We start from the raw sequence: 25835 nt of genomic DNA, 5'->3' as shown, positions 1-25835 counted from the left end.
GGGCTGGCTGAAATTCCCCAGACCTGAAATCCAATCACTTTCCAATCCAATCTAATATAATGCATATATAGTCTCTCCTAAAACATGTTTACTTAAAAAGGTAACACCTTGCTTTCTCTTCACAGATTCTTTTTAAAATTTTTCCTCAAGTGCAATCAGAATTGTTTGAAAACAGCAGGAAACCCAAGGGACATGAGAAGGTTTCAGGTAAGGGGCCTGCCGTTCTTTCCTGGTAAATAAGTCATCCTGTTTTCTTTCTCCTTAGCACTCTTTTTTTCTTTTCCTTTCTTTTTTTTTTTTCCCCCTTAGAAAACATTATTCACGGATGCCGCTAACAGCAAAAAAGATAACTGTAAATGACCGCCCTCTTCAGATAGGACTGAGGGTTTCTTCATATTGTAGTGTTTAAGGCCTTCTGCCTGCATTGCCAGGGCCCCAGGGGAGGGGCACCAACCCAGGCTGGAGATTTGATTTTAAGCCCTCAGGCTGCCCTTCGCACACACAGCTGCCCACAAGCAGGAACAGCGTTCTTGATACTCGGCCACCTTGGGATTTTTCAAAGCAGCTTCTCTGTGCTTTCTGCAAGCAACAGCCTCTTCCTTTCCTTTGCCACCGATTAACTATTCAGTGGTCTCTCTCCGAGTGTCTGGGAGAGCAGCAGACCAAGCAGCCGTGGTCACTTTAAGATCTCAGCATGACAACAAGACCCACGGGACAGTAACCCAGCTGCCTGGGTTAAATCTGCCACCAGTTTCATCACCCCTGCCACTGATGTACTGGGGATACAAGCTAATAAAAACCCAGAGCGAGGCAAAGTGTGTCAGGTTGGAGATGCGAGGAAAGCAGCCCCTCTTGGCCCCCTTCCTTCATCTTTGAAGGACCCACATTTAATCCACCAAATGGCTTTCCTGCCACTCACGCCCCATTGAAATACCTCCCGCTCCTTTCCCCATAGAAGAATGGAAAACATGTTAAACAATATGATTCAGGCTTGAGATTTAAAAAAAAAAAATCCTGGCAGCAACGTGAGAGATGGGGATTATTAGCCTCACGTTTTAGGTGGGGAAAGTGAGGTTCTGGGAGTTGAAGTAACTCGCCTCTAATCACGGGAAGGAGGTGGTGCAACCCCGAGCCAGGAGGATGTGTCGGATCCAACTCTTTCCACCGGACCCTGGGTTTGCACCGTGTGCAGATGCTAGGGTTATGCCTTGCTGTTGCCTTTTTCTAAATTCTGAATAATTTCTGAACAAGGGGCCGCACATATTCATCTTACACTGGGTCCCACAAAGGATGTAGCTGCTCCTGCCTTTTGCTCAAAGAGCTTCTGTGGTTTAGCAGCAGAGTCATGAAAGAGTTAATAGGAGAGATGGGTACATGCAAGGCCAGTGAGCACGACCTTGAAAAACAAAAATTCCTGTCATGTTTTTTCACCGCATCATGGGTATCAAACTATCTTGCTGCGACCGGGACATTTTTTTTTTGTTTGCTGTGTAGCACTAATACGAGCCTCGCCTGAACAAGTTAAACCACAGCTCTCCATCCTGCAGACTCTTCCCCTGCTGCATGATAAGAAGACCAATAGAAATGAAATGATTTTCTTGGGGGGGGGGGTCAAGCAGGAACATTGTGCATAGTGGAAGCTTATGGTACTCAGTGTTCCAAACAGAAACATAAATAATTTCAGTCCAAAACCAGAGTGAAATTCAAAAGAATTCCAAAGTGCCCAGATGACCAAAGCTTAGCTTTCACGTCTGGAAGAAACAAGAGGCAGGGAAAGAAGCTAGCACCTTAGATTCCTATCCCCCCTTATTCTCTATCATCCCTTCCAAAGGGTTTTAAATTTGAGAAGACAGTTCTAGGAGGCTTTAAATAGAATGCCTTGTCATTTTATTTATTTTATTTTATTTATCCCAAATTTTAGAAATGTATTCACTAAGCAGATGCACGTAATATTTCCTCTACTTCTCCGGTTATTTACTAAGTGAAATTTTTAATGTGCCTGAATTTTTTAACAGGGTTAGAATAAATATTGTTCATTTCAAAATACAAGGAATTCTCATCCTATGTGAATGTACTTGACTTTTGCAAAGACGAGGGAAAAGATTTTTTTTTTTTAAGTTTGTGGATTCTAGGACTGTCTTATTTCTGGGGTAGGGCTAAAGTCAACTGGAAAAAATTTTTTTGCATTTTTTTATTGAGATAAAATTCATATATTCATCATTTAGACCATTTTAAAGTGTGTGATCCAGTGACTTTTAGTATATTCACAGTGTTGTGCAACAATTACCACCATATCATTCCAGAACATTTCCGTCATCCCAGAAAGAAACCCCATACTTCCCAATTCCCTTTTCTGTCCACCCACTGACAACCACTAATCTACTTTCCGTCTCTACAGATATGTCTATTCTGGACATTTCCTGTAAATGGAATGATACAACATGTGGCCTTTTGTGTCTGGTTTCTTTCACTTAGCATAATGTTTTCAAGGTCCATCCATATTGTAGCATGTGTCAGTATTTCTTTTTTTTATGGCTGAATAATATTCCATTGTAAGAATATACCACATTTTGTTTATCTGTACATCAGTTGATGGACATTTGGGTTGTTTCTACTTTCTGGCTTTTATAAATCATGCTGTTACGAACATTTATGTACAAGTTATTTTGTGAACATGTTTTTGATATCTTGAGTATATACCTAAGAGTAGAATTTTTGGGTCGTATGGTAACTCCAGATTTAACTTTTTGAGGAACTGCCAAGCTATTTTCCACAGTGGCTGCACCATTTTACATTCCCATCACTAATGTGTGAGGGTCCCAATTTCTCCATATCTTTTCCACTACTTGTTATTTCCTGTTTAAAAAGAAAAAATCCTAGCCATCCCGTAAGTGTGAAGTGGTATCTCATTATGGCTTTGATTTGTCTTTCCCTAATGACTAATGATTTGAGCATCTTTTCATGTACTTTTTGGCCATTTGTGGATCTTCTCTGGAGAAATCTCTATTCAAATCTTTTGCCTATTCTCAAATTGGTTTACTTTTTTATTGTTGAGTTGTAAGAGGTCTTTATATATTCGGAATACTAGGCTCTTATCAGATAAGTGATTTGCAAATATTTTTCTCATTCTATCACTGGCTTTTCACTTTCTTCACAGTATCCTTTGATTCACAAAAGAATTGACAATTTTTATACCGTACTCAGATTCTATGACAAGTATAGCCTTCCATGAAAGATCTTTTACGTGGAGAAAGGCTTGACTATGTGCTGTAATGGTCAAGTGAAAAGTTTGGATCAAGTTCAAAGTATGAAACAAAACCAGAGATGGTAGATAATCATGAGAGTGATCTAAAGGAATGGTATAGGGAGGGTGGGAGGGAGGGAGACGCAAGAGGGAAGAGATATGGGAACATATGTATATGTATAACTGATTCACTTTGTTATAAAGCAGAAACTAACACACCATTGTAAAGCAATTATACCCCAATAAAGATGTTAAAAAAAATAAAATAAATAAAGGAATGATAGCTTAGGAATTCCTAGAATATACGTATATATCATTCAGAATGACAAATGAGATAATTTTAAACCATATGGACAAATAACTTCGATTCTCTACTTTTGTTGTATGATCAAACGTAGATTTAATCTGAAGTTTTTTGATTTGTTTTGTTTTGTTTTTGTGTGGAGATTTGATCTGAGCAGGATAAAAATACAAAATATTTCTAACCAAATCATGAATCCAGCCAAACTCTCTCTCCTCTCTCACCCCTTCTCTTTCCACTATCCCCCAAACATCGGTGGAACCTAAATTCTTTTTCCAGAAATGATCAAATGAGAATAAAACCATTATATCAAACTTATTTTCCAATCTGAACCAAACCTCTCTTTCATTCAGTTCAAGTCCTAAGTAACATGGGCATATAAAATATTTATCGAAATGCAAGGGTTTTAACCCTTTTTGCGGGGGGGCTCAGACCCCTTTGAGAATTTGGTATGAGCTGTAGTTTTGTCCCAGTAAAAGGCTACATTTCAACAAAGTTTTGCTTAAAATTTCAGGGGTTCCAAGACCTCTTAAGACGTCTCTGAGAATTCCACGGACCCTTGATCTAAAGAGATGAAATTCATCTAACACCCAATGGGCTCCCTCCATGTAACTTAACCCTTACGATGGGGACCTGTCCACTTAGGACTCATCCTGGTGGTCTTCCCGTTCTCTTGGCTGTAAAGACCACCTGCCCCGGGATCCACATCCTCAGACCTCCCCCTTCTCTGGAGCTGCAGACACCCAGCTCTGCCTCCCTCCTGGGCATCTTCCCCTGGATGACTAGTGAGCACACGCTCACAGCAGAACTCAGTGCTTCCTCCCTGATCTGTACCTTCCTGCTAAGTATCTGTAAAATCCACCTCTCTCTCCTGAAAAACTGCGATAGGCCCTTGCCTCTCCTCCTTCCTTGTCTAACGCATCCTCAGCACGGCTGCCAAAGTGATCTTTTAGAACATGTCCCTCCTCTGCTTCAAGTAGGTTATAAATATCTCCTGTCCATGGACAAAAGCTCAGATTTTAGAAGGCATGGCTGAGAAGTAGCTTCGTACCAGGCAGGGCTTCTGCCATGCGCCCCTCCTGACGCTTCCATACATTCCCCCACCCACCAGGCACACCTCACTGATTTCTATTCCACGGAATATCGCCTGGAACCTTCTCACATGTTCGCCCCTCTGCCTGGGAACCCTTCACTCCTCACCAGTCTGTGACTTCTGCTCATGCTTCAAGCCTACACCTGAGTGTCACCTCTTTAGTGAGGCATTTTCTGGCAGACCTGTTGGCCAACATACTTCTCTACAGGCTTCTACTCTGCCATTGCTCACATTGTCTTCCAATTATTATTTGTCTAATAGCCTGTGTGCTACTTGAGGATAATCTGTATGTTTTATTTATTTTTGTATTTCTCCCCAATGCCAGTCACTCTGTGGAGCTCAAAAAATTCATTATTAAATGAAGTTTTTAAATGAATTTATTTATTTATTTATGGCTGCGTGGGTCTTCGTTGCTGCATGCGGGCTTTCTCTAGTTGCAGAGAGCAGGGGCTACTCTTTGTTGCGGTGCGCGGGCTTCCCATCGCGGTGGCTTCTCTTGTTGCCGAGCACGGGCTCTAGGTGCGCGGGCTTCAGTAGTTGCGGCGCATGGGCTCAGTAGTTGTGGCTCGCGGGCTCTAGAGCGCATGCTCAGTAGTTGTGGCTCGCGGGCTTAGTTGCTCCGCGGCATGTGGGATCTTCCCAGACCAGGGCTCCAACCCGTGTCCCCTGCATTGGCAGGTGGATTCTTAACCACTGTGCCACCAGGGAAGCCCTATTAAATGAATTTTTAAGAGAAAGAAAGGGAAAAGATAGGAAGGAAGGAAGAAAGGGAGGGAGGGAGGGAGAAAGGGAGGAAGGAAAATAAGAAAAGGGCCCCCAAAGTATCTGAATCCATGGACCATTAAGGAAGAAAATCACTTCTGCCCTCCTTGAAATGGAACAATTAGTTGAAACACGCAGATTAACAGCGCGGTGAAGGCAAGGAAAAGAAATTTATGTATAGTTTAAGCTGACAGGCCTGTTAAGACATAACGTACCCCGTTCTTCATTTCTCTGCATCGTGGGTGGAGAGCAGACAGTTGGAAAATCCAGGAGAAAATCAAGCCACTTTCTTGGAAGAGTCAGGCATGTTGTCATTACCCACATTCAAATCCTGAAACACAGCAGAAGTTGACAACAATCAGGGCTTTTGTTGCCAGTTCACTCTCATAGACAGGCTGGCTGGGTCTGCTCCAAGTCAGAGTGAAAACACAGATGCCCTCATTCATTGATTCATTCACCCACCAATACTATCGAGGAAATTCTGTGAGCCAAGCACTATCCTAGGTGCTGCAGATATATCAGCAAGCAAAACAGAGAACATTCCTCACCCTTGTGGGACTTACATCCTAGCGGGGAGACAAGGAAAGTGAGATAAATGAGTGATTTACGTAGCTTAGCTCTGCTTCTCTGAGGTCTTCAAGTGAACTGACTGGAAGCACAGGGGCCCTAGTGCCAGTTGTCCTTGTATTGCCTGCTGGGACTCAGCGGTGTGGCCAAGTCCAGATGGTATGGGAGCCCAGTGCTACCTGCCATCGTAATAATAGCAAGTGTGGATGCTCTTCCCAATAGCTTTCAGAGTTTTCCACAGCATCAGCTATAATAGGACACGTGTCAGCAGATCACGTACTTGAGACTGGGAAGCTTAGAGGCCTTACCAATTCCCCCACCCCGCCCTGCCTCAAAAGGACTCTGTTTTAAACAGACCCGACCACTGTAGAAGCCTGCAGTATTTCCCATCCCATGGGCGGCACCGACTGCTACATTACTCTTTCTGGAGTTGGTAGCAGGTGCCTTGCATCTCCAACCCTAGAATCATTTTAAATGAATTCCTTCATTCTAACGTGTAGCTTTCTTGTTATTGGGATAAAGATTCTTCCTAGCATTTGCTGAACTTTTCTGAGTGACTCTCGGGTGTCTCAAGTTCACCCCTAATGATTCCCTTTTTAGATGAGGTCCACCAAAGCCATCATTTTGTTATATAGCTATGTCAGGGAGAGAATAGAGATACAGCAACAGTTCTTGCCATCCTTTGCTTCAAAAGATAAGAATTCAAGAGGTGTGGAGGGGTGCATACATTCTTTCAGGTGAAAGAAAAGTCATTTCCAGGGTCAGGTTGGGAGAGACATCAGTGCTGAATTGATTCCTGTTTGATTATAGGGATCTGTGTACAACCCCAGGAGGGGCCTGCTAGAAGGGCTTTCCGAGGGGGTCCCGGAGGAGGGGAGGGAGGGGTTGGTGCTTTGCAAGGACACGCCTAGCAGGTCTCGCAGACCTCTGAGGAAGAAAGCAGACATGCACGGTGGTGGGAAGACACCAAGATCTCCTCCATCAGAATGGAGAAACGAAGTGAGGCGTGTGAGGACGGACTGACGTCATCAGGGTAGTTGGATAATGTGGGAGGCCTACAGCCTGTTACTGCAACGTGCTGGATGCAACCACTGCACAAAAACAACGGAGAAGTTCACGTGGCCGGCAGGGCCCCTAGTCCACACAGCTGGGTGGCGGCCATTCGTCTATTTGACTAAATGATGTGAGAGCAAAGGGCAGGGCTACTCATGCCTTGGAACACGGCCAGGCTCCATCCAACAAACCCGTATGACTTCTTAAACCCCAGCTCTTATATGAAACATTTTAATGGCATCACCATCTATTTTCCTTAAATAAAAGAAAAAATGGTGACTATTTCTCTCACACCCGTGAAGAGGGAAACGAGAGTTTAAATTAACTCCAAATGGTAAAGATTTAATACAGTTCCAGCTGCCTGCAGGTTTCTTCAGTTCAAGTCTCTCAGTTCAAGAGCCACCCCAGGTGCTCTGTGATCTCACCCACCGTGTGAAGGTTGCCGGGCTCCTGAGCCCCACTTTTAAAGCACAGAATGAAAAGCACTTGACTCATGGCTTCTCTGATCCACAGGTGGGTCCATTATCTGCTGATAGCACAAACCAGCGAGTCCAAGTCAAGAAATAGTAATTACCTACTTGGAGTCAGAAGAAAACCTCTGAAGGTCTGAGGATCTTTTGCCCAGTCTAATGCTTTAAGCTTGGGAAAATCTTTCTGTGGGTAACTTCAAGCTCTTGCCTGTTGGACAGTATACCCTTCTGCCCACCCCCATCACCCCCTACTTTTGGCATCTCACATGGGGACAAGAATCGGGGTTTAAGAATTTTGACCAACTCACACAGGAACTGTGTTTTGAATTATTTGTGGGAGAAAAGGAGAAACACAAAAGCAGGTAGTTGCCTATATAACCCTTGGGAAAGGATATGTCAGATTTCAGTTAGGTGGAAGCAAACCCTAAATGCTCCAACATTTTAAGAAACTCCAATTTGGGCACTAAAACCTACCCTTGAACATTTTCCAGGACCATCAGATGCAGAACTTCCTGGAAGGCAAAGCTTTCTTAGTTTCACAATAACAGTGCATAGATTCTTAAGCTGCTTATGGGGCCTACGTGCTCCTGGGTTTTGATGCATGACAGGGGATTCACGAGGTCCCTAGGGACAGAGTTTGGTGAAAGAGAATGGCCCAGCCAGATCAAGAACGGCATCGAATGTGTTAAGGCTCCGCTGTGAGCCTCAAAATGTTTGCTAGTGAAATACTGCCCTGGGCCATAACCATCCCTCTTGGCATACGTTTCAGATGGGACAGGCATTGCCCTCAGTGGAATAAAACGATGTAGGGTAGATGTAGCAAGCATCACTGGCCTTTGAGATGAAGAGAAATTTGGTTGTAAAGCAGGTTAATGACCTTTGGGCTTCCTGATGACCTAAAAGGCAGGATAAAAAAATTGCCGCTTGATTTCTGTACATAGTCAACTAGTTTTTGAAAAACAAGCCCTAAAAGGTGTCCAGCCTAAGCCAAACTTGCCAAAATATGCCAGCAGACATGCCCTTTGGCATACGGCTCCACTTACGCCAGTTAGAATTTGTTTTTTTTATTGCCAGAATAATCATTTTGGTACCCTTGAGTTGTGTAAGAAAAGTTTTTCAACTCTTCAAGGCCCTATCTCAAATCTCATTTCCTTGATGAAACTGTTACTGCCTTCAGTTCGGGTTAATTTTCTTACCTTTGGACTCCTAGAGGAGACAGTGGCCACATAATTCAGCCCTCAATCGTGTATTACCACATAGTAATATCTCCTGATTATGTGTAGTGTTTGTTCTGCTTTATCAATTGCATGGTAAACACCTTGAGGTAGTGACGGTGTTTTCTGTAGGCTTCCATTGCCTGTGGCATGGTGCCTGGAAGATCACAAAATAACTCTGACTCCCTGAAACACAGCGCTGTCTGGTGACTTACGAATGTATCTTCTCGGGACTTAGGTCATTAATGCCACAGCCCCCTCCCTTGCTGTGAGCAACTCCAGAACGCCCCACATCTGTCTCAGCAGCAATCAACTTTGCGTTCTCTCGTTTGCTACTTGATACTCAAGTGAACAGAAAATGTAACCTTGGGGAATATGAAACACCAGCGATTGCTAAGAATGCTGGGAATTCCTTAAAAAAAAAAAAAAAAGGATGACAAAATCCATACTTACGGGGTAGGTAGGTGTTTAAAGGTAATTTTGGAGACTCTGAAGTCTAGTAACAAAGAAAAATCCGGGCTTTCAATCTGGCTTGAACATGTAATGTGTGCCAAGAATGAAGAGGTAGGGAGAAACAATTTGCAGTAGCCAATTTGCTTGTTCTTTGCCTGGGTTGAATTACGGAGGCTTAGGCTAATTGTTTCATCAGATTCCCCTTGTCGAATGTGAGAACTCGCCAGTGTTGAAAAACATCAATGGAGTATTTCTTCTCACGATATGGACTCCAAACCTGATTGCCCACCACAACCAGAAGTCTGTCTTGATTTTCTCTGTCCCTTTAGTGGTCTCTGTGTTTCTTTCCTCCTTCCACAGGTGGAAAATAAAATCCCACATAATAGTTACGCTTTGGGAAAGCTGAAATAACATATATAGCAACTGAACAGTTATAAGGGAAAAGCACATCATGAATTTAATTCCATTTCCAGATGTAAAATGTCATAAAGAATTGTTTTCCATACTTGGCAAAATAACAGGGATTTTCGAGGCCATTTTATTTAGCGTGGTGTACGCATGTTTGTAAGTAGGTATCGGAGTCTTCCACGTCGAGCGGGCTGTAAATGCTACCTATTGTAAATTTACTGAGATTAAACTACCAAACGCCCCATCTTCAGTTAGAAGGTACGTGATCCTCATTGAAATGGAGGGGAAATGTGTCTGACGGATGGTAGAACTGGGTGTGTTTTCAAAGCAACAACGCTGATCCGTACAGGGAGGTTTCCAACCAACGTGATTATTCTCTAGCAAGTACAGACACTGGGATTCTCGCCTGTTTCAAAGAGCAGATGATTTAGTCATTCCACACCCTTTGCATTCTGACTTCTCTTTTCCTTTTACCCTCCTGTATGAGGCTTAGGGTCTTTGTAGGAACACCTGGGTATGAGCTGAGAAAGCCTGGCTGGCAGTAGTATCCAAGCTGGTCATTCCTCTGATTCAACTAAGTCATACAGCTAGAGCTTTGAGAAGGATGGATTTTTTTTTTTTTTAAGTGTGATGTTGCAAAGAGCCATAGACATTTTGGAGACAGGCGTAAAAATAACCCAATGGTGGGAATAAATCAGGGTGGTAGAAGTCCTCCTGCCACAGGCTGTCATTCTGATGCCAAAGAAACAGCTCCTCTATTGGAAAATTAGTTGTACAGGCAGATTAACGGATGTGTCCACCGAAAGGGTAACTCCCACTGTGGCCTTTTATAGGCAGGAAAGAGCTCTTTACAACTCAGCTCCTGCTTTGTATAAATTATTAGAGTGGGGGACATGGGAGTGCTTTTGGGTAATGAGAAGGAAAATATAATTTGAGGAAGCCAATCCGTTTTCTTGAGTACCTTGAGCAGACTGCTCACACAGTTGTAGCTTTTGTTCTTAAAACTTTCTTGTAGTTTTCAAGGGGACATACAAACTTTTTACTCACGTTTCTACTTCTGTATAATCAGCTAAAACTGCCGTTTAATTGGATTGATTCAAAAGGGAACCTACGCTGTCACGCACCGATCAGTCTGCGTTTATTGATCTGGCCTCACCAAAAATTAGAGATCACGCTAAACAAAATGAGGAATGGCAAAACGTGAAAAACTACTTTTGCTTACAAAAATGCAAGCAATTTCAGCAGATCCTTACTTCTCCTTTCTTGACACCTTGAATGAAAGCTACCTTGTCATAAGTGATATTTGCGTGAATATGATTGGTTGTTGCGTCTGCGTTGAGTCGAAGCGTACCAGTTGAGGAGAGCTCTAGTCTACGATGGCTTAGTTTTCAGATCCGCAGACCCTCCTACTGGAGCTTTGAGCTGAAATACAGATACACCAACTTTGAGAAACAAATGAAAGCTGTCACCAGTGTCAACAGCAAAAGCTGGGGGTCCATCCCACACAAATTATGGACATCTGTATTCCTAACTGGCATCCTTTCGGGCTATGCCAGCAGAGCGGCAGTGCCAAGAGAATCTGACAGCTGTATAAAAGACTAGGTATCAGGTTTAGGTGATAGGAGACACTGGTGAGACAGAGAAGTCCTTTTGGATGGGATACTCTGCATATGTTTATTATAATACTCGAGATTTTTAGTTTCAGGTACCTCAAACTAAAATACAAATGGTATTTTGTCAATACTAAATTCGCTACTTCTAAAACAGATCAGTTTCTGATCTTAGGAGAACAAGCGGTATTGATGAGTCTGTGATCAGAAGATCGTTGGCAAAGATGCCTACAAATAGTTAACAAGGTAATGGTAAGAAATGTTGACCTTGATTTGTTTAGCTAAGATGTAAAGATTTTTGAAGGTCAAAGGTGTCCTTGTGTAGTGTTTTGGAGTCTAACTGTGTCTGACCCTCTAACATTAAGCTGCTGTGGCCTGCAGTTTTGAAGAGTGAAGCAAACCAGGGGGAAAGAGAGAAGGGGGAGAGAACAGGAAATGGAGTGAGGTGTTTCAGGAAGTTGTCAGGGGCTGACTGATTGATTCCAGATGGAAAAGGTCAGCCTTCGTGACCCAGGAAATACTCACTGGGGGAAAGAAGTTGGCTTGTGGAAGGGGAAGGCCTGGGAGGGAGACGATGCTGGAATGCACAGTCTACTTCCTTCAGTCTTCAAACATTCAGAAACTTTAACTTCTCTGAATAGAATAATATCAGTGTTGTCATCGTTCATCAGAAAACAGTGAAGGAACTTAAATTCGAAGCTTTGAATGTACCAAATGTATCTTCACCTCCATAATGTAGTTCACTCTTCCAGAAGGAGAGTGCGTGTATGGAAAAGTCAATATTTGTGTGTGTCTCCATGTATAAGAAAAACAACCATTCCTAAAAAAAGGAACAACCACCAAACATGTCTGGTTTCACGTGGTGGAGTTTCAAATCCTTTACATTTTATAAATTCAGTTAAATTGGCAGGCTCTCTTAGATCCCTCAAAGTCTAAGATATTTGGAATATTAAAAACGGGAACTTGCCTCGTATCTATATATATACAGGCATACGCACATACATTTGGACATAATTTAAAATCTTGTAATAAATTTTGCAGACACTGAAATAATTCAGGTTAATTCCCTTGCTGTCATGAGAGGCCAGCGCTAGCCAGCAAGAGATTAAAATTTATTTCCATTGTTAATAGAAAATAATGAAGTGCATCTGAACCATCAGGGTATGTCATTCGGGAAATGTTCTCTTTGGAACCAAGTCTCACTCCACCCAAATGGAGAATGATGAAATCAGCTGGCTCAAGAAAGCCCCATATTTTGTGGCAGGAATGCACGAGGAGCGTTCAAGTACAGTATAACAAGGAGCTTGTGGAATGAATTAACGTGGTCTCGGAGAGAACGCTCTTCACATCCACATAATCTTCACACAGGTTGAGGTTCCCCTCCTTGCGCCTAGCACAGCTCGTTAGCAGTTAAAGCCTGAAGCACCCTCTCGTTTTCGGTTTTTTCCAGGGATGACAGCTATGTCTTTTTTTTTTTTTTTTTTTTTTAACTTGTGTGTTGAAGGACGGGAACAGTGTTCCTGATCAAGGGAACAGCAAGTATTAAGCTGAGGAGTGGATGTGGTATTTTATGCATATAAACTAAGGCATACTCTTTCTTTGGTCTTACCTGAATAATGTGATGAAATCAGCATCCTTCCAGTTACAAAGCCAAAGACTAAGAGCGATTTTGGAGCCTACCTTCTTTGCCACCCCTGCATCTTAACAGCTACGTCTTTGAAAATCCATTCACGCGCACGATTTATAAAAGTGATCCGATTCCTCTTTCTTTTACTCCTCTTTGTCCTATTATTTTCTGCGGGTAAGCAGAAACAGAGGTGATTGCTTTCAGCCTTCGTGTCCATCTTAACCCCAGGACTAGGAGACTCAGCCCCTCTCTCCCTTTGACTGTGATTCCATCCTGTGCTCTGCTGAGGGGCCCTGATAAGAGCTTGTGCCTCGTGCCCTTGCAGGGAGTGATGGATGTCTCTGTCTTACGGTTGCCACCGCAGGATAGGAACTTTCTGGAAGGCCTTTCCCCAGACTCTTACCATGTTAACATGGACACAATTGAAAACAGACCTGGAGCTAGACAGGCTGCATCCCTGACTTGTGAGCAATTACACTGATACAATTTTCTGAATGACAACGGAGTTTCCTTTAAGTTCATTCTGGCGTCACAGCGAGGCAGGGGCACCGAATCGGTAGTGCCTTCCCAAGTGAGGAGCTGAAGTGTGGGAGAGACATTAGCCAACCAGGAACACATTGTTCTGTGGGCTTAGGATCTCCAGGGCCTGACATAATAATACCCAATACATACCAGGAGCTCAGTGAATGCTTTTGAGTTGATAACTGCAGCCATTTATGTCCATGTAAAAATTCCTGTGTGCCACTGTTATGCCATGGTGCCAGGCTGGGTGAAATACTTTGTGGACTCATGATTTTAGGGGTTCTCCCAAACCCTTATTATATTACAATATATATAAAAATTCTTTTTAGAGATACCATCTGAAATCCTATTTGAGGTTAAAAAGATTCAGGAGAGTGTTGCCTTGGCAAGGGGTAGAGGGTAGGGTGGACCGAAAAGGGGCACCAGATAACTTTCTGGGGAGATAGAAATGTTCTGTATTGTGATATGGTGTGGACTACCTAGTTGTATCCGTTTGTCAAAATTGTGCGGCTAAGATTTGTACATTTCAATGCGTGTAAATTTCACTCTAACAAAAGCGGGTTCATTATATTTATTTTGTTTACTTGAAATAATTCATAGTAAAAAAAACTTTAAGTGCTGTGGAGTGAATCTTCTCTCATGTTAAGAGGTAAGGCTGGGTCAAGGTTTGTCCCCACTTTGTTTAATAAGTAAGGAAGGGATGGCAGAAAAATTCCAAGTAGAGTATCAGTGAATTTAATTTGGGAGTGGACAGGAAGAGCCATTTTTAGACACAGCTCTTCATTATATATCTATTCAATGCCTTTCCTCGGGTCTATACATATACATGAATATGTATGTAACAAGTTCCTTTCTCAAAAAAAAAAAAATGCCATGTGTAACTAACAAGTAGACTGGTATCTAGGATGACTCACCTTCCTGGGTCAGTAAGTAGGTGGTGGCTATGCCCAAGTCAATGCGTTTCTGCTGTGCTTTCCCACGGTTCCACCTGATGGCCACCTCTTTGAACTTCTCCTGCATCCTGATCTGCAGCACACACATAGAAGCCAATCTGACCTCATTCTGTGTGCTACTTGTTTTGCTTGTTTGCCATGTTTCTCCAACCTGAAAGTAAGCTCTTTGAGGGTAGGGACTGTGCCTTGTAACTTTTGTGGTTACCGAGCCCCTGAGTCCCCCTTGCTGAAGCCTCCCCTCCAGGGCTTAGACTATGGGAGGGGCTCAATGAGTAATATCCTCTGTCCTATCGACTGGCCAAACAAGGCAGGGGCGAGGCAACTAGGATGGGAACCCATCCATAAATGCTTTACATTTATTTTCTCATTTTATCCTTATTTTATCTCATTCAGTCCTCAAGATAGGCATTGTTGTGTATGTTTTACAGATAACAAAAGTGGACATCCGAAAAGGTTAAGTATAATTCGTCAGAGGTTCTAAGTTAGGAAGTAGCAGGCATGGAATTTGAGTTCCGTTTTGTTGGACTTTACATCATGCCCTTCCACTACTCCACACCCATCTCTTCCCTTTCGTCTGGTTAGATGCTAAATGTCCTACATTTTCAACACTGAATTCCGAAACCTTACCTTCTCACCGAAGGTCTGAGCATCTCCACCGCTGCTCTCCAGCATGGGGGACACCAGGTACATCAGGACATCAGGCAGCATGTCCATACCCCAGCGTTACTTTGGCACACGTCAAATGTTCAAGAACCCATTCCCGAGAAATGAGAAATGACCTCCCAGCTGGTGTTGCCGTCTTAGCTTCCTGACCACACACAATCTGCTCCTTGACTGCAGTCCGAAGGGTCACCTGGGAATGATCGTCCAAGTCCTTTGATAGAGATGAGGTTCCTAGAACCAGCCAGTCAGATTGCCATCTTCCACACTTCATCACCTGGGCATAGTTGGAGCACAAATACGTGACAGCACATGGGCGAAAGGCGGCCTCTTTTTCCATGATGCTCTGCTATTGTTACAGGAAAAGGCTAACCCGTTGAGATGCCAGGAGCATGGCTCATCCCAAAGTTCTGGTCCGTCTCTTGTTAGCCATACGGAAGTCTGGCAAAAGAGTTTTGCAACTTTTACGACTTTCTGAGAGATTAACTCAACCCCCCCCCCCCCTTATCCTTGAAATCTGCAGGTCGTGTTGTCAACAACGGTGAACGTGGATGGACACGTGCTGGCTGTTTCCGACAACATGTTTGTTCATAACAACTCAAAGCACGGGCGGAGAGCGAGAAGGCTGGACCCATCGGAAGGTAGGGCTCTCTGCTGTCCAGGCTGAGCCTAGCAGACAAATGATGTTCTCCACAAATTTCCTTGTTTGAGTTTCAAATTGATGTCTCTGAGTAGGAGTGGAGAAAGTACACAAGACCATGTGGATTTAAAAATGAAGCTGTAAACAGTGACTTCTGCCTGCTTTCATGTAAGCCCCACACATCTCCCAGCCAATGTTCAGGCGCCCGTGCCTCACCGGCTCTTTCATTCAGTTCAGTGGGGTTTTCTTTTTTCTTTTTTTGCTAGAGGGGCATTTCAGGCAAATGTAGGCCTATGACATCTTAGTTAAACAGGAACATTACCGTGCCAGACGTGTATGAATAAGTGTCAGATGTGCCCTTAAACAGATTGTGGGCAAAACAAAACAATGTGCAGAATGAAACTGACACTAATTGATTTTTGTTTGCTTGGACAAGAAGAAATCATGGTCTGCTCTGGGTAGTTTTCCAAGTACGTTCAAGTAATTAGAAATACTGGTAACTGTTAAACTTCAAGTTGTCCAAGAAAATAAAGTATATCGAGGAAGATAACTGACAAACCTAAGTAAATCCCATCTACATTCTTTTTTCCCCACTCCTCAACTCATTAGTGTACAACTCAACTCTTGTAATATAGAATGAATGGCTAAATGGGGCTCCTATTTTAGTGTGATGTCCTGCTGTATACTGCCCACCAGACCCCACCCCATCTTGGCCCTTAAAATGTGTCTTGTATCGTTTCAAACAGGAATTAATGAACTGAAAGAAAATGATTGAATCACTAAAGAATTTGGAGTGGTGTTAATTCTCCCACAGTGGGCACTGAAAGGGGAGAAGAAAATCCCAGGGTTCAGAACTAGGAACCCATCCAGTTTCTTTTGACTGATTGGATGTGATTGACTAGCTGTTCAAAGGGGGTTCATGTTTTTGGAGTCCTGCCAAAGTTCTCCTCCACCTTTGACCCTGTCAACTTTGGAAATGGAGTGATGGATTGACTTTAGTTATGGCCTGAAAACCATATTGGGTTCCTGTTGGGATGTAAAGTCCAGAGGCCTTGAACATATGGAAGAAGGAGGGAAAATCCTTCCTACAAAGTTAGGAAAGTGATTAGAAATTGTCTCTTGATAGAGATGAAAAAAACCTTCAACTCTGAGAGATTTTGCTTTCTCCTTCTCTCTCTAGCACATTAACAGACCTTGTAGATCTTAACATCTCGGGACAGAGGAGGTGGGGAGAGAAAAGGGATTTACCCATTTGTAGTGTGATCAACTTATAAAAAGACGGTGAAAACAACAGAGTTTTAAAAGCACCTTTTGCACAATTAGCCATTTTCATATGTAGTGGTCAACTCATTAGGCTTTAATGACCTGGTGAAAACCAACAACCAGTTAGGGAATGATGGCAAGTCAGCAAAGCTCAACTTGAACTTCTGAGATGACCAAGAGCACCCAGCCCCCAAACTCCAAACTTCAACCACCAAAGGGCAAACCTGATTCCTTCTTTCCTATCTTCTTAGCTACTCCATGCATCAAAGCCATTAGCCCAAGTGAAGGCTGGACCACCGGAGGAGCCATGGTCATCATCATTGGGGACAACTTCTTTGATGGCCTCCAAGTGGTGTTTGGGACTATGCTTGTATGGAGTGAGGTAGGCAAAGGCAACTCGCTTCCCTGATTTTCTTTGCCCCAAAGATTGTTTTGATCTGGGGAAACTAGTAATTCTGCAATGCCAGCAACATGAACACACACTATTGAGTACCTATTGTAAGTGGGGCACCAGGATTAAAAGACATGGAAGCCACAATTTACTGCAGGCATGGATCCCTTAAAAAGATAAATATTCACTGCAGTACTGTTTATAATTGTTAAAAATTAGAAACTGGCTAGATACCGGCTAATAGGAGAATGGTTCAATGATGAAGTGTCATCATTTATTTAAAACTTTTATTTGAAATATTTTTAATGATACAGGAAAAGGGAACACATGCTATAATGCTAAGCGAAAGAAAACCAGGACGACAGTATCTATGGATGTAAGATCTAATTATATAACACACAACCATAGAAAAGTACTGGAAACATGCCAAAGATTAATAACGGTTGTCTCTGGGTTATGCAATGTTAACATTTTTCTTTTTTTCTGTAATTTCCAATTTTTCTACTGTGATAATGAGAAAAACAGCAAAACAGGTTACCAAAAGATATGTAACAGTGCTAAGTTTGTAATGGAAATTGCCAAATCAATTTGTGAGGTCATGGCAGTGTAGGAATGAGGGAAGGGAATGATGACAGAGATGAGGGTTGGGGGGGGCACAGGAGGTGAGAGGGACTTGAGCTGGGCTGATAGGAAGGGAAGCGTACACAGGTTGGGTTGAAAGGAAATTCCAGGGTGAGAGAGAGAAACACATGAGACACGGGGACAGGGCATTCAAAGCATCTGGGGTGTCAGTTTGCCCTGGATGGGGATGGGGGTAGCAGCAGGAGATGCTCCTGTGCTCAGTATCTCTATGATAACTTGTGTAATAGGTATTTTATTTCTCTGCCTGTTCATTCCTCAGCTAATAACTCCTCATGCCATCAGAGTGCAGACTCCTCCTCGGCACATTCCTGGAGTAGTAGAAGTGACATTATCTTATAAATCCAAACAGTTCTGCAAAGGAGCTCCAGGGAGGTTCATTTATACAGGTGGGTGAGAAAATGATTCCAAGGGAGACTGGCTCCTGGTTCACCTTTGCTCTAGTTCCTACTCTTTACACTTTATAATCATTCTAACTCTTCTAGGTCTTTCTACTGGTGTAGGAAGTGTGGACTGGGTGACAGGCATTGAACGGGGACATGTGAACCTGATTCTAAATTTGTATTTTATGTAAGCAATTTCTGCAGTCTGGGAGACGGTCATGGCATCTCATTTCAGGAGTCCATCCTTATGAATTTAATTCAGCTGGAACCATGCTAGAATAGATTTTTATCCAGGCAAATCAGATTAAAAAATTCAACAAAGTTGCTGGCTATAACTAAATTTTCTTGAAAAGGATTCAAGAAAGTTGCCTAATGATGCTGCAGAGCGATTCAAATTATTTAAAAATTTTTTGAAAATAGAAATTATCTAATTGGTTCAATATTTGTTGAATGCCTACATTGTATCTACTACTTTTTTCCAGGTTAAAGGGACAACGACATAGAAAACATGGTCCCTATTTGGAAATTTAGGAACTATTGGAAGAGGCAATGGTATATTGCACAGAACAGCAGGAGAATTAGAGTGTTCGAAAATGTTTAGTATTTCCAGTGAATGGAATACGAGTTTCAGGAAGAGTGACTTTCATGTGGACTAGAGTAGTGGGATGAGGTTTCAAGGAGGAGATGAAATTGAAGACCATTTTTAAGGATGGGGAGGATTTGGATAGGTAAAGAGAAAAAGGAAGAGAGTTTCAACTATGGGACTCTTACGTGCAAAGGTGCAAAGGGTGACGTGTGCCTGTATCTGGAGGAGAGAAGGCTGGTTCAACAGCTGTGGGGATCCATTTAGGTAGAACTTATACCAGAACTTAGCTGAGATGAGCTAGGCATGGCAGGGAAGGAAACCGTAAAACAGCCCAAAAGTTCTGTATGGTGCCTAAAACAGGGTCACGTGATATTAAACAAGGTCATGTGATGAAAAGCCTGGGGAATAGACGTCAAAAAAAAGCCTGCGGAAGTGATGTAAAGCAGGGTCACATGAAGTAAAGCCTGGGGAACTGATGTAAAGTTCACGTTCATGGAGACAGAGAGTCGAATGGTGGTAACCAGAGCTGGGGGGATGGGGGCAGTCGTTTAACGGGCACAGAGTTTTAGCTTTGCGCGATGCAGAAGTTCTGGAGGTTGGCTGCACGACAAAGTGAATGTACTTCACACTACTGACCTGCACATTTTCAAGTGGGCTAAAAGGGTAAATTTTGTTATGTGTATTTTACCGCAGTTTTAAAAAATGAATAAAAGGCCTTGTACGGGAGCTAGGACTTAATCTGGCAAGATCTAAGATGACATTGAAGGTTCCTATGTGAGGGAGAGTAACTCAAAGCTGTTACCTTAGGAAAAACGAATGCTGTTGATATATAAAGACTGAGTTAGTCAGGGGAACAGCTGAGGGCAGGGAGATCAACTAGAATATTGTTGTTTTGAAGAGAAGATAAGGGGAAAGAAAGAAATATAGAAATCAAGAAACTATATCAGACATATTATGAATTTCTAATAATATTATTTTATAGTGTATTCTTTCTCATTTGGACTTAACCTCCTGTTCTTGTTTAAGTGTAAATGTCGGGTTAGGTATCAGTTAGGAGTAGGTGGAAGAGGGTGATTTTTAGGTATATATTTAACATTTTGCCTTTGAGGTTTTCTCTCTGTGATAGGCACATCTTGGTTGGGTTACCTTTTTTTGTGGATCTATGGAAGACTCTATTGCAGTTGCAATAAAATATTTACTATTCTAGCTCCAAAGGGACATTGTTCTTGAGTCATTTAAATGAGCATTTATTACATGCCTACCATGGGCTGGCACAGCTCTGGGCTCTGGGATATAGAAGCGGGCAAGATAAAGCCCCCCATCTTAATAAAGCTTGCATTCTAGAGGGAGAGACAGACAACAAGAACATACATGATGTAATTTCAGATAGTGACAAGGACAGGATAGAGAATGAGGGAGGGTCTCTCTGAGGAAGGGGCATTGAGCAGAGACATGTATCGCAGGTGTGGAAATCTGTCTGCCTCCGTCCTTATCTTTTTGACCTCCTGTCCTCTCCATTCACATTTCCTCTGTCCCTGGACCTCCTCGGGGCTGGGTTTTCTGTTTGGTTCACCAGTGTTAGCTAGAATAGCGCCTGGCAGTCAATGAATTGGGGGTAAATGTCTCAGGTAGAGAACAGATGACAGCCTGAGAGGTGGGGATAAGGCTGATTTTTAAAAAAAGGAGCCCACATAACAGTAAAAATAATAGATGTTTTGTTACATGTAAATCCAGAAATTTTAGAGATAATGAGACATCGAAGAGCATCTGACTCCCTCTGTTGCAGGTGAGAAAACTGAGACCCAGGGAGAAATGACTTGCCCATTGAATTCAATGTGGAGTCAGAACAAGGACTCAGGGCTCTGGCCATCCTGTCTGGTGACTTCTGTTTAGCAATGCAGTGTCGGCAAATAGTTCTGTTTTCCTGATGTGCTGAGACATCGTTGACTTTTTCCTGAAGCAAATATCAGTTGAACGTGCCCATTCTGCTCAGCCCTGTGCTCTGTGCTGGGGACGCTGCAGACCAGTCAGGCCAGGGGGCACCTTCCTTCCTCAACGTTATGATATAGTGAAATAAACGTGAACTGCTCATGCTTTGGGGTCAGACTGGCTGGACGCACAGCTTGGCTGGCCTCTACATAGCTTTAAATCTTGCAGGAGTGACTTAACCTCTTAGTTTCCCCATCTAGAAAATGGGCTACCTACCTTCCAGACCTGTGATGATGACTAACTAATACAGTGCATGGCAACAGTGGTGTGCCGGTAAAGGTTTAACAGCCAGCTCTCCAGGGAAAAGGGGCAGGGGAGCATTGGTTTGTAGCATTTACTGATTTCCATGGTGCAGGTACTCTCACCATGGCTGATTTCAAGCTACCAGTATGACATCAGCTAGCTCACAGCATTCCTGAAAATTTAACAACCTGCTCTCATGAGCTGGTACACACCAGGTCTAGAGCACCTCTGCACGTAAAGCATTTGAAATAGAGAGCAACTGTATCTTATTATTCAAAAGGTGTATATTATTAATATTATTATTGCTATTACTGTTATCATCACGGAGGCTGACTTGAACAAGGAATTACAAATGTGACGAGTTGTATAGGATGCTGGGGATGTATGTCAGAGGAATCTTAAAATGATAGGGAAGGTTAAGGACAGTTCAAACACATGAAACAGTATGTGTGTGCAAAGGCCCTGTGGTAGGAAAGAACATGGGATATGTTTGATGGCAACCATGAACAGGGAAGAAAGAATGTTAAAGAGAGGTTGGGTTCAAGCTGGAAGAGAGGGTTGAGCCTGCTTGTTTGGCTCTATCCCAAGTGCCATGGGGACGCTGTTGGAATAGTTAAAGTTGGGAGTGCCATGATCAGATTTGCCTTTTAAAAGAGTATTCTGGTTGCAGCAGTGAGAATGGCTTGGAAGCTAGGGAGGTCGGTTGGAGGCCAGTGTGGTGGCCCCGGCCAGAAATGATGGCAGCTTGGACTAGAGTGCTGGTGGTGGGGACAGGCAGAAGTGGATGAAATTTAGGAGGTAACATTGACGGGACTTGTTGATTGATTGGATGGGGTGAAGGTTGGGGAAGGAAGGGGAGGGGACGACTCTCGGGTTTCAGGTTTGAAAAATTGGGTGGGTATAGCTTAGAAAAGTGATTTTTAAAAAGGTATAAAGTGCTAAGGGAGTTCAGAGGAAGGACAAAATACTTCCAGCTGGCGGTGAGGTGGGAAGATTTAATATTGTAAAGATGTCGATTAATGAATAAATTTAACACAATGCCAATCAACGTACCAACAAAATGTTTGGGGAAACTTTACAGAAGTTCACCTGTAAAAGTAAAGGTGCTAAAGTAGGACCCTGCATTTTGAAAAATGAGAGGGCCTTGCCCTACCAGACTTGAAAACCTATTTTAAGTTTCAGTAATTAGAAGAATATGGGGTTTTGCAGGAACATATAGAAATGTCATGCAACAGAAGAGAACACTTAAAAATAAACAGTTTTTGTACACACGAATAGTATAAATACAGAAGTATTTGTTTGGGTGAGGAGACATCTCAAGTCAATGTGGAAAATATGGCATGTTTAACAAACGGTGTTGGGCCAACTAGTTAAGCATTAAAAAAAAAAGGTTAGATATCTAATTTCATATCATAAACTGAAACATATTTGAATTAAATATTTTTAATTAAAAATGTAGGCATTTCAAAAAATTATTATAATTGAGCCTTGCTTGTCTTGATCCCAAAGACAGAAACCACCAAGCATAAATATGTGATTACATAAAAAGAAAATTTTTGCATGTCTAAGTTTCCCTCATTAAATCAAAAGGAAAAGGACAAACTGGGAACGTATTTGTTACATATGACATATTATCTTACATATAAAAAGATTCATTCATTTGTTCAGCAAACTTCATTTTATGCCTACTCTTGATCAGCCATTATGTTATACATTGTGGATAACCAGGTGAAGATTAGATATCTCATAAATTAAGTAGAACCCCCCCCCCCAAATTAAAAGCTAGCAAGGTACTGGGGGGGAAGGGAGGGTGGGATGAACTGGGAGATTGGGATTGACATATGTACACTACTATGTATAAAATAGGTAACTAATGAGAACCTACCGTATAGCACAGGGAACATTTCTCAGTGCTCTGTGGTGACCTAAATGGGAAGGAAATCCAAAAAAGAGGGGATACATGTATACGTATAGCTGATTCACTTTGCTGTACAGCAGAAACTAACACAACGTTGTGAAGCAACTATACGCCAATAAAGATTAATTTTAAAAAGCTAGCAAGGGGGCTTCCCTGGTGGCGCAGTGGTTGAGAGTCCGCCTGCCGATGCAGGGGACACGGGTTCCTGCCCCGGTCCGGGAAGATCCCACATGCCGCGGAGCGGCTGGGCCCGTGAGCCATGGCCGCTGAGCCTGCGCGTCCGGAGCCTGTGCTCCGCAACGGGAGAGGCCACAACAGTGAGAGGCCCACGTACCGCAAAAAAAAAAAGCTAGCAAGGAACATCAAGAGTTAATTCAGGAAGGAATATAATCAAGCAATAAACATGTTTTAAAATATCCCAACCACATTAATAATCAAATAAAAGCAAATTAAGGCAACTACAGGAAGGTAGATGGCTCCAGGAGAGTACCCTAATGCTACTAGCCTTAAAAAAGTGTATGTACCCTTTAACCCAACAATTCTACTTTTAGGAATGTATACTTGGGAAGTAATTGAGTCTGCCTGAAGGTTGTTTATTGGAGCACTGTTTATAATTGTGAAAAATTAAAAGCATTCTTAGTGTCCATTAGGGAACTCATTAAATAAATAACAAAACACCCTTACACTGAAACACATTTTAGATATTAAAAGTAATGCTGTGGATGGACATTTAATTACATGAAAGATGGTGATTTTTTTTTAAAAAAGCTTAAAAACTGTATGTACAGTATGGTCCAATTATATATATATATATGTATATATATATATATATACATATATATGTATATATATATATATATATATATATATATATATATATGAAAAAGAGTAGTTGCATTAAAAAACCCAAGGTATGAAAACCTGCATACCAAGGTGTTAACAATGGTGGCTTTTGGATGTTGATATTATTATTTAATTTTTTTCATTTTCTTTACTTATATTTATTATTTTCTAACAAAATGAAGTAATTTTAAACCAAAAATTAAATGAAGAAAATATATAAGAAATTAGCATCACACGTTTAAATGCTGAAACAGCACACATCGGCAATCTTGATTCTTTAGGTTCAAAGAAAGTATTTCCAGATGAAGCAGTGAAACTTCATCCTTCTCGCCTTTGAGAAGGAAGGACCTTGGGAGGCAGTTAGGGGTGAGAAGAGTAGGGATGCAGGAGCATACGCTTTCACAGTCAGAGAAGAAAACAGAAATACAAACACGGTCCAGGATAGCTCATGAGCCTGGTCACTCTCCCTAAACACTTCCACTTTGAGGTTCCTGGGCCAAATGCGACTCGGGTTGGTGGAGACAAGCAGCTGATGTTATCCAAAGAGGGGACCAGGCACCACAGGAAATGGATGGGTGGTCTCTTTTCTGGTCCACTCAACTAGCAGCCACGAACATGTAAAGCTAATTTACAACCCATTGGGAATCTTAGACCAACAGCTGGAAAGGCAGTGGCTTCCCCTGGTGACTGAAGATGGGGCTGGGGCCTCCTCCAGGGAGCCTGCAGGATCGTGGTGACCTTCTCCCTGCGAGGCGTTCCAGCCAGCCTGGCCTCAGAGCCACACGTTGTGAGCCCCTTGGGAATCAACTCCTCCAGTCCCAACCAGTGCTACTACAGGAAGATGCTTCAGAGACCACTGAAGGCTAAGACACAACACTCAGCTCCGTAGTGAGGTGGAAAATATCACATTGATTCCAGAGGAAAGGGAAACCCTGAACCTAGAGGGTTTTAGTGGGGACGGAGTGAGATTCCGGGATGGGATGGAATCTAATAGGAGGGGCAGCGGACTCAGCCACAGGACCTGCTTTTGGATGTGGGCTGTGTCACCCATGTCTTGTTTGTCCTTTTGTCAAGTCACCTAACCTCTCTGAGCCTCATTTTCTTCATCTGTAAAGCTCTGGTGCTAATTATACTGTGACCCATAGATGTTTCCCGAATTTGGCCGAGGATAAGAATCATGCTGGGCCCCGCTCCAGACGTATCGAATTGTACTCTTCTGGGAGGGTCTGAGAATCTGTGTTTTAAACAAAGAAATGAGTTTGGGAAACCTGAGTCCTGCTCATCAGGCTGCTGCAGTGACTTCCTGGCTTGTAACGTATTCGACAACATGGGGCAGTTCTTTTGAGACTGAGTCATTACACCACAGACACAATAGTATTTACTCTTAGGTGGAATCTTCTAGAAAGAGACTCAGAAAGCAGGAGGTAGGAAGGCAGCCTCCAGAAAACCTCCCCTCCCTCAGCCGCCACCCCACCACACACATCTTATGGTTCCTGGTCCAACTGTTGATGGTTCCTGTGTCCAAGGAGGCACCACCACAATAAACCCAAGCCCGTTAGATGGAACTCACCTGGTATAATTAGACAAAATGCAGTAATCAGCTTCCCACAGTTGTTGCTGCCAAGTACAGCACAAACAACACCAGGGCTCTGAAAAGCAACACGTCTTCACACATGTGACTCTGCAGGTCTGTTTTCCTCTGACCACGATTTGCTAAAGTGCAGCCTGCTGCTGCAGAGTCAAGAGATCCACCCCAGAATCTAGCTCATCAGGAAAGGTCCCATTGCCTCTGTCTGGTCTGAGACCTAGAGATGGTACCAGCCGAGGCTTAGTGGGGAAGAGATCTCCTACACCCCTTGCAGACTTTTCTACAAAAAACTGGCAGTGCAGAAATATAATCCTGGTAGGGGCACCCAATGGGACCGTGGTTACTGGTTGTTCAGTGTACTTCTTGTCTGTCTTGAGGATGCAGGGAGAGAAAGTCTGGAACAAGGCATTTGGGG

General features: G+C 42.8%; 1 protein-coding gene across 6 annotated transcripts in view; it reads left to right on the top strand.

Annotated features, from left to right (window-relative positions):
- Positions 1 to 25835, top strand: part of EBF2 (EBF transcription factor 2) — a 191462-nt gene that overhangs the window by 134833 nt on the left and 30794 nt on the right. For 4 of the 6 annotated variants that reach the window (XM_060013590.1, XM_060013591.1, XM_060013586.1 and 1 more), the window contains 4 exons: positions 126 to 207; positions 15461 to 15578; positions 17092 to 17222; positions 18133 to 18259. In XM_060013590.1, coding sequence (XP_059869573.1) covers positions 126 to 207; positions 15461 to 15578; positions 17092 to 17222; positions 18133 to 18259 — 458 coding nt within the window. Of the gene's footprint in view, positions 1 to 125; positions 208 to 15460; positions 15583 to 17077; positions 17223 to 18132; positions 18260 to 25835 lie in introns of all 6 variants that reach the window. The other 2 variants (XM_060013592.1, XM_060013587.1) reach the window with 1 other exon arrangement.

The sequence above is a fragment of the Delphinus delphis genome, chromosome 6 (assembly GCF_949987515.2).
Source record: "Delphinus delphis chromosome 6, mDelDel1.2, whole genome shotgun sequence".
Taxonomy (NCBI): Eukaryota; Metazoa; Chordata; class Mammalia; order Artiodactyla; family Delphinidae; genus Delphinus; species Delphinus delphis.
The sequence above is the reverse complement of the archived record's forward strand: the minus strand, read 5'-3'. Positions and strand labels throughout refer to the sequence as shown.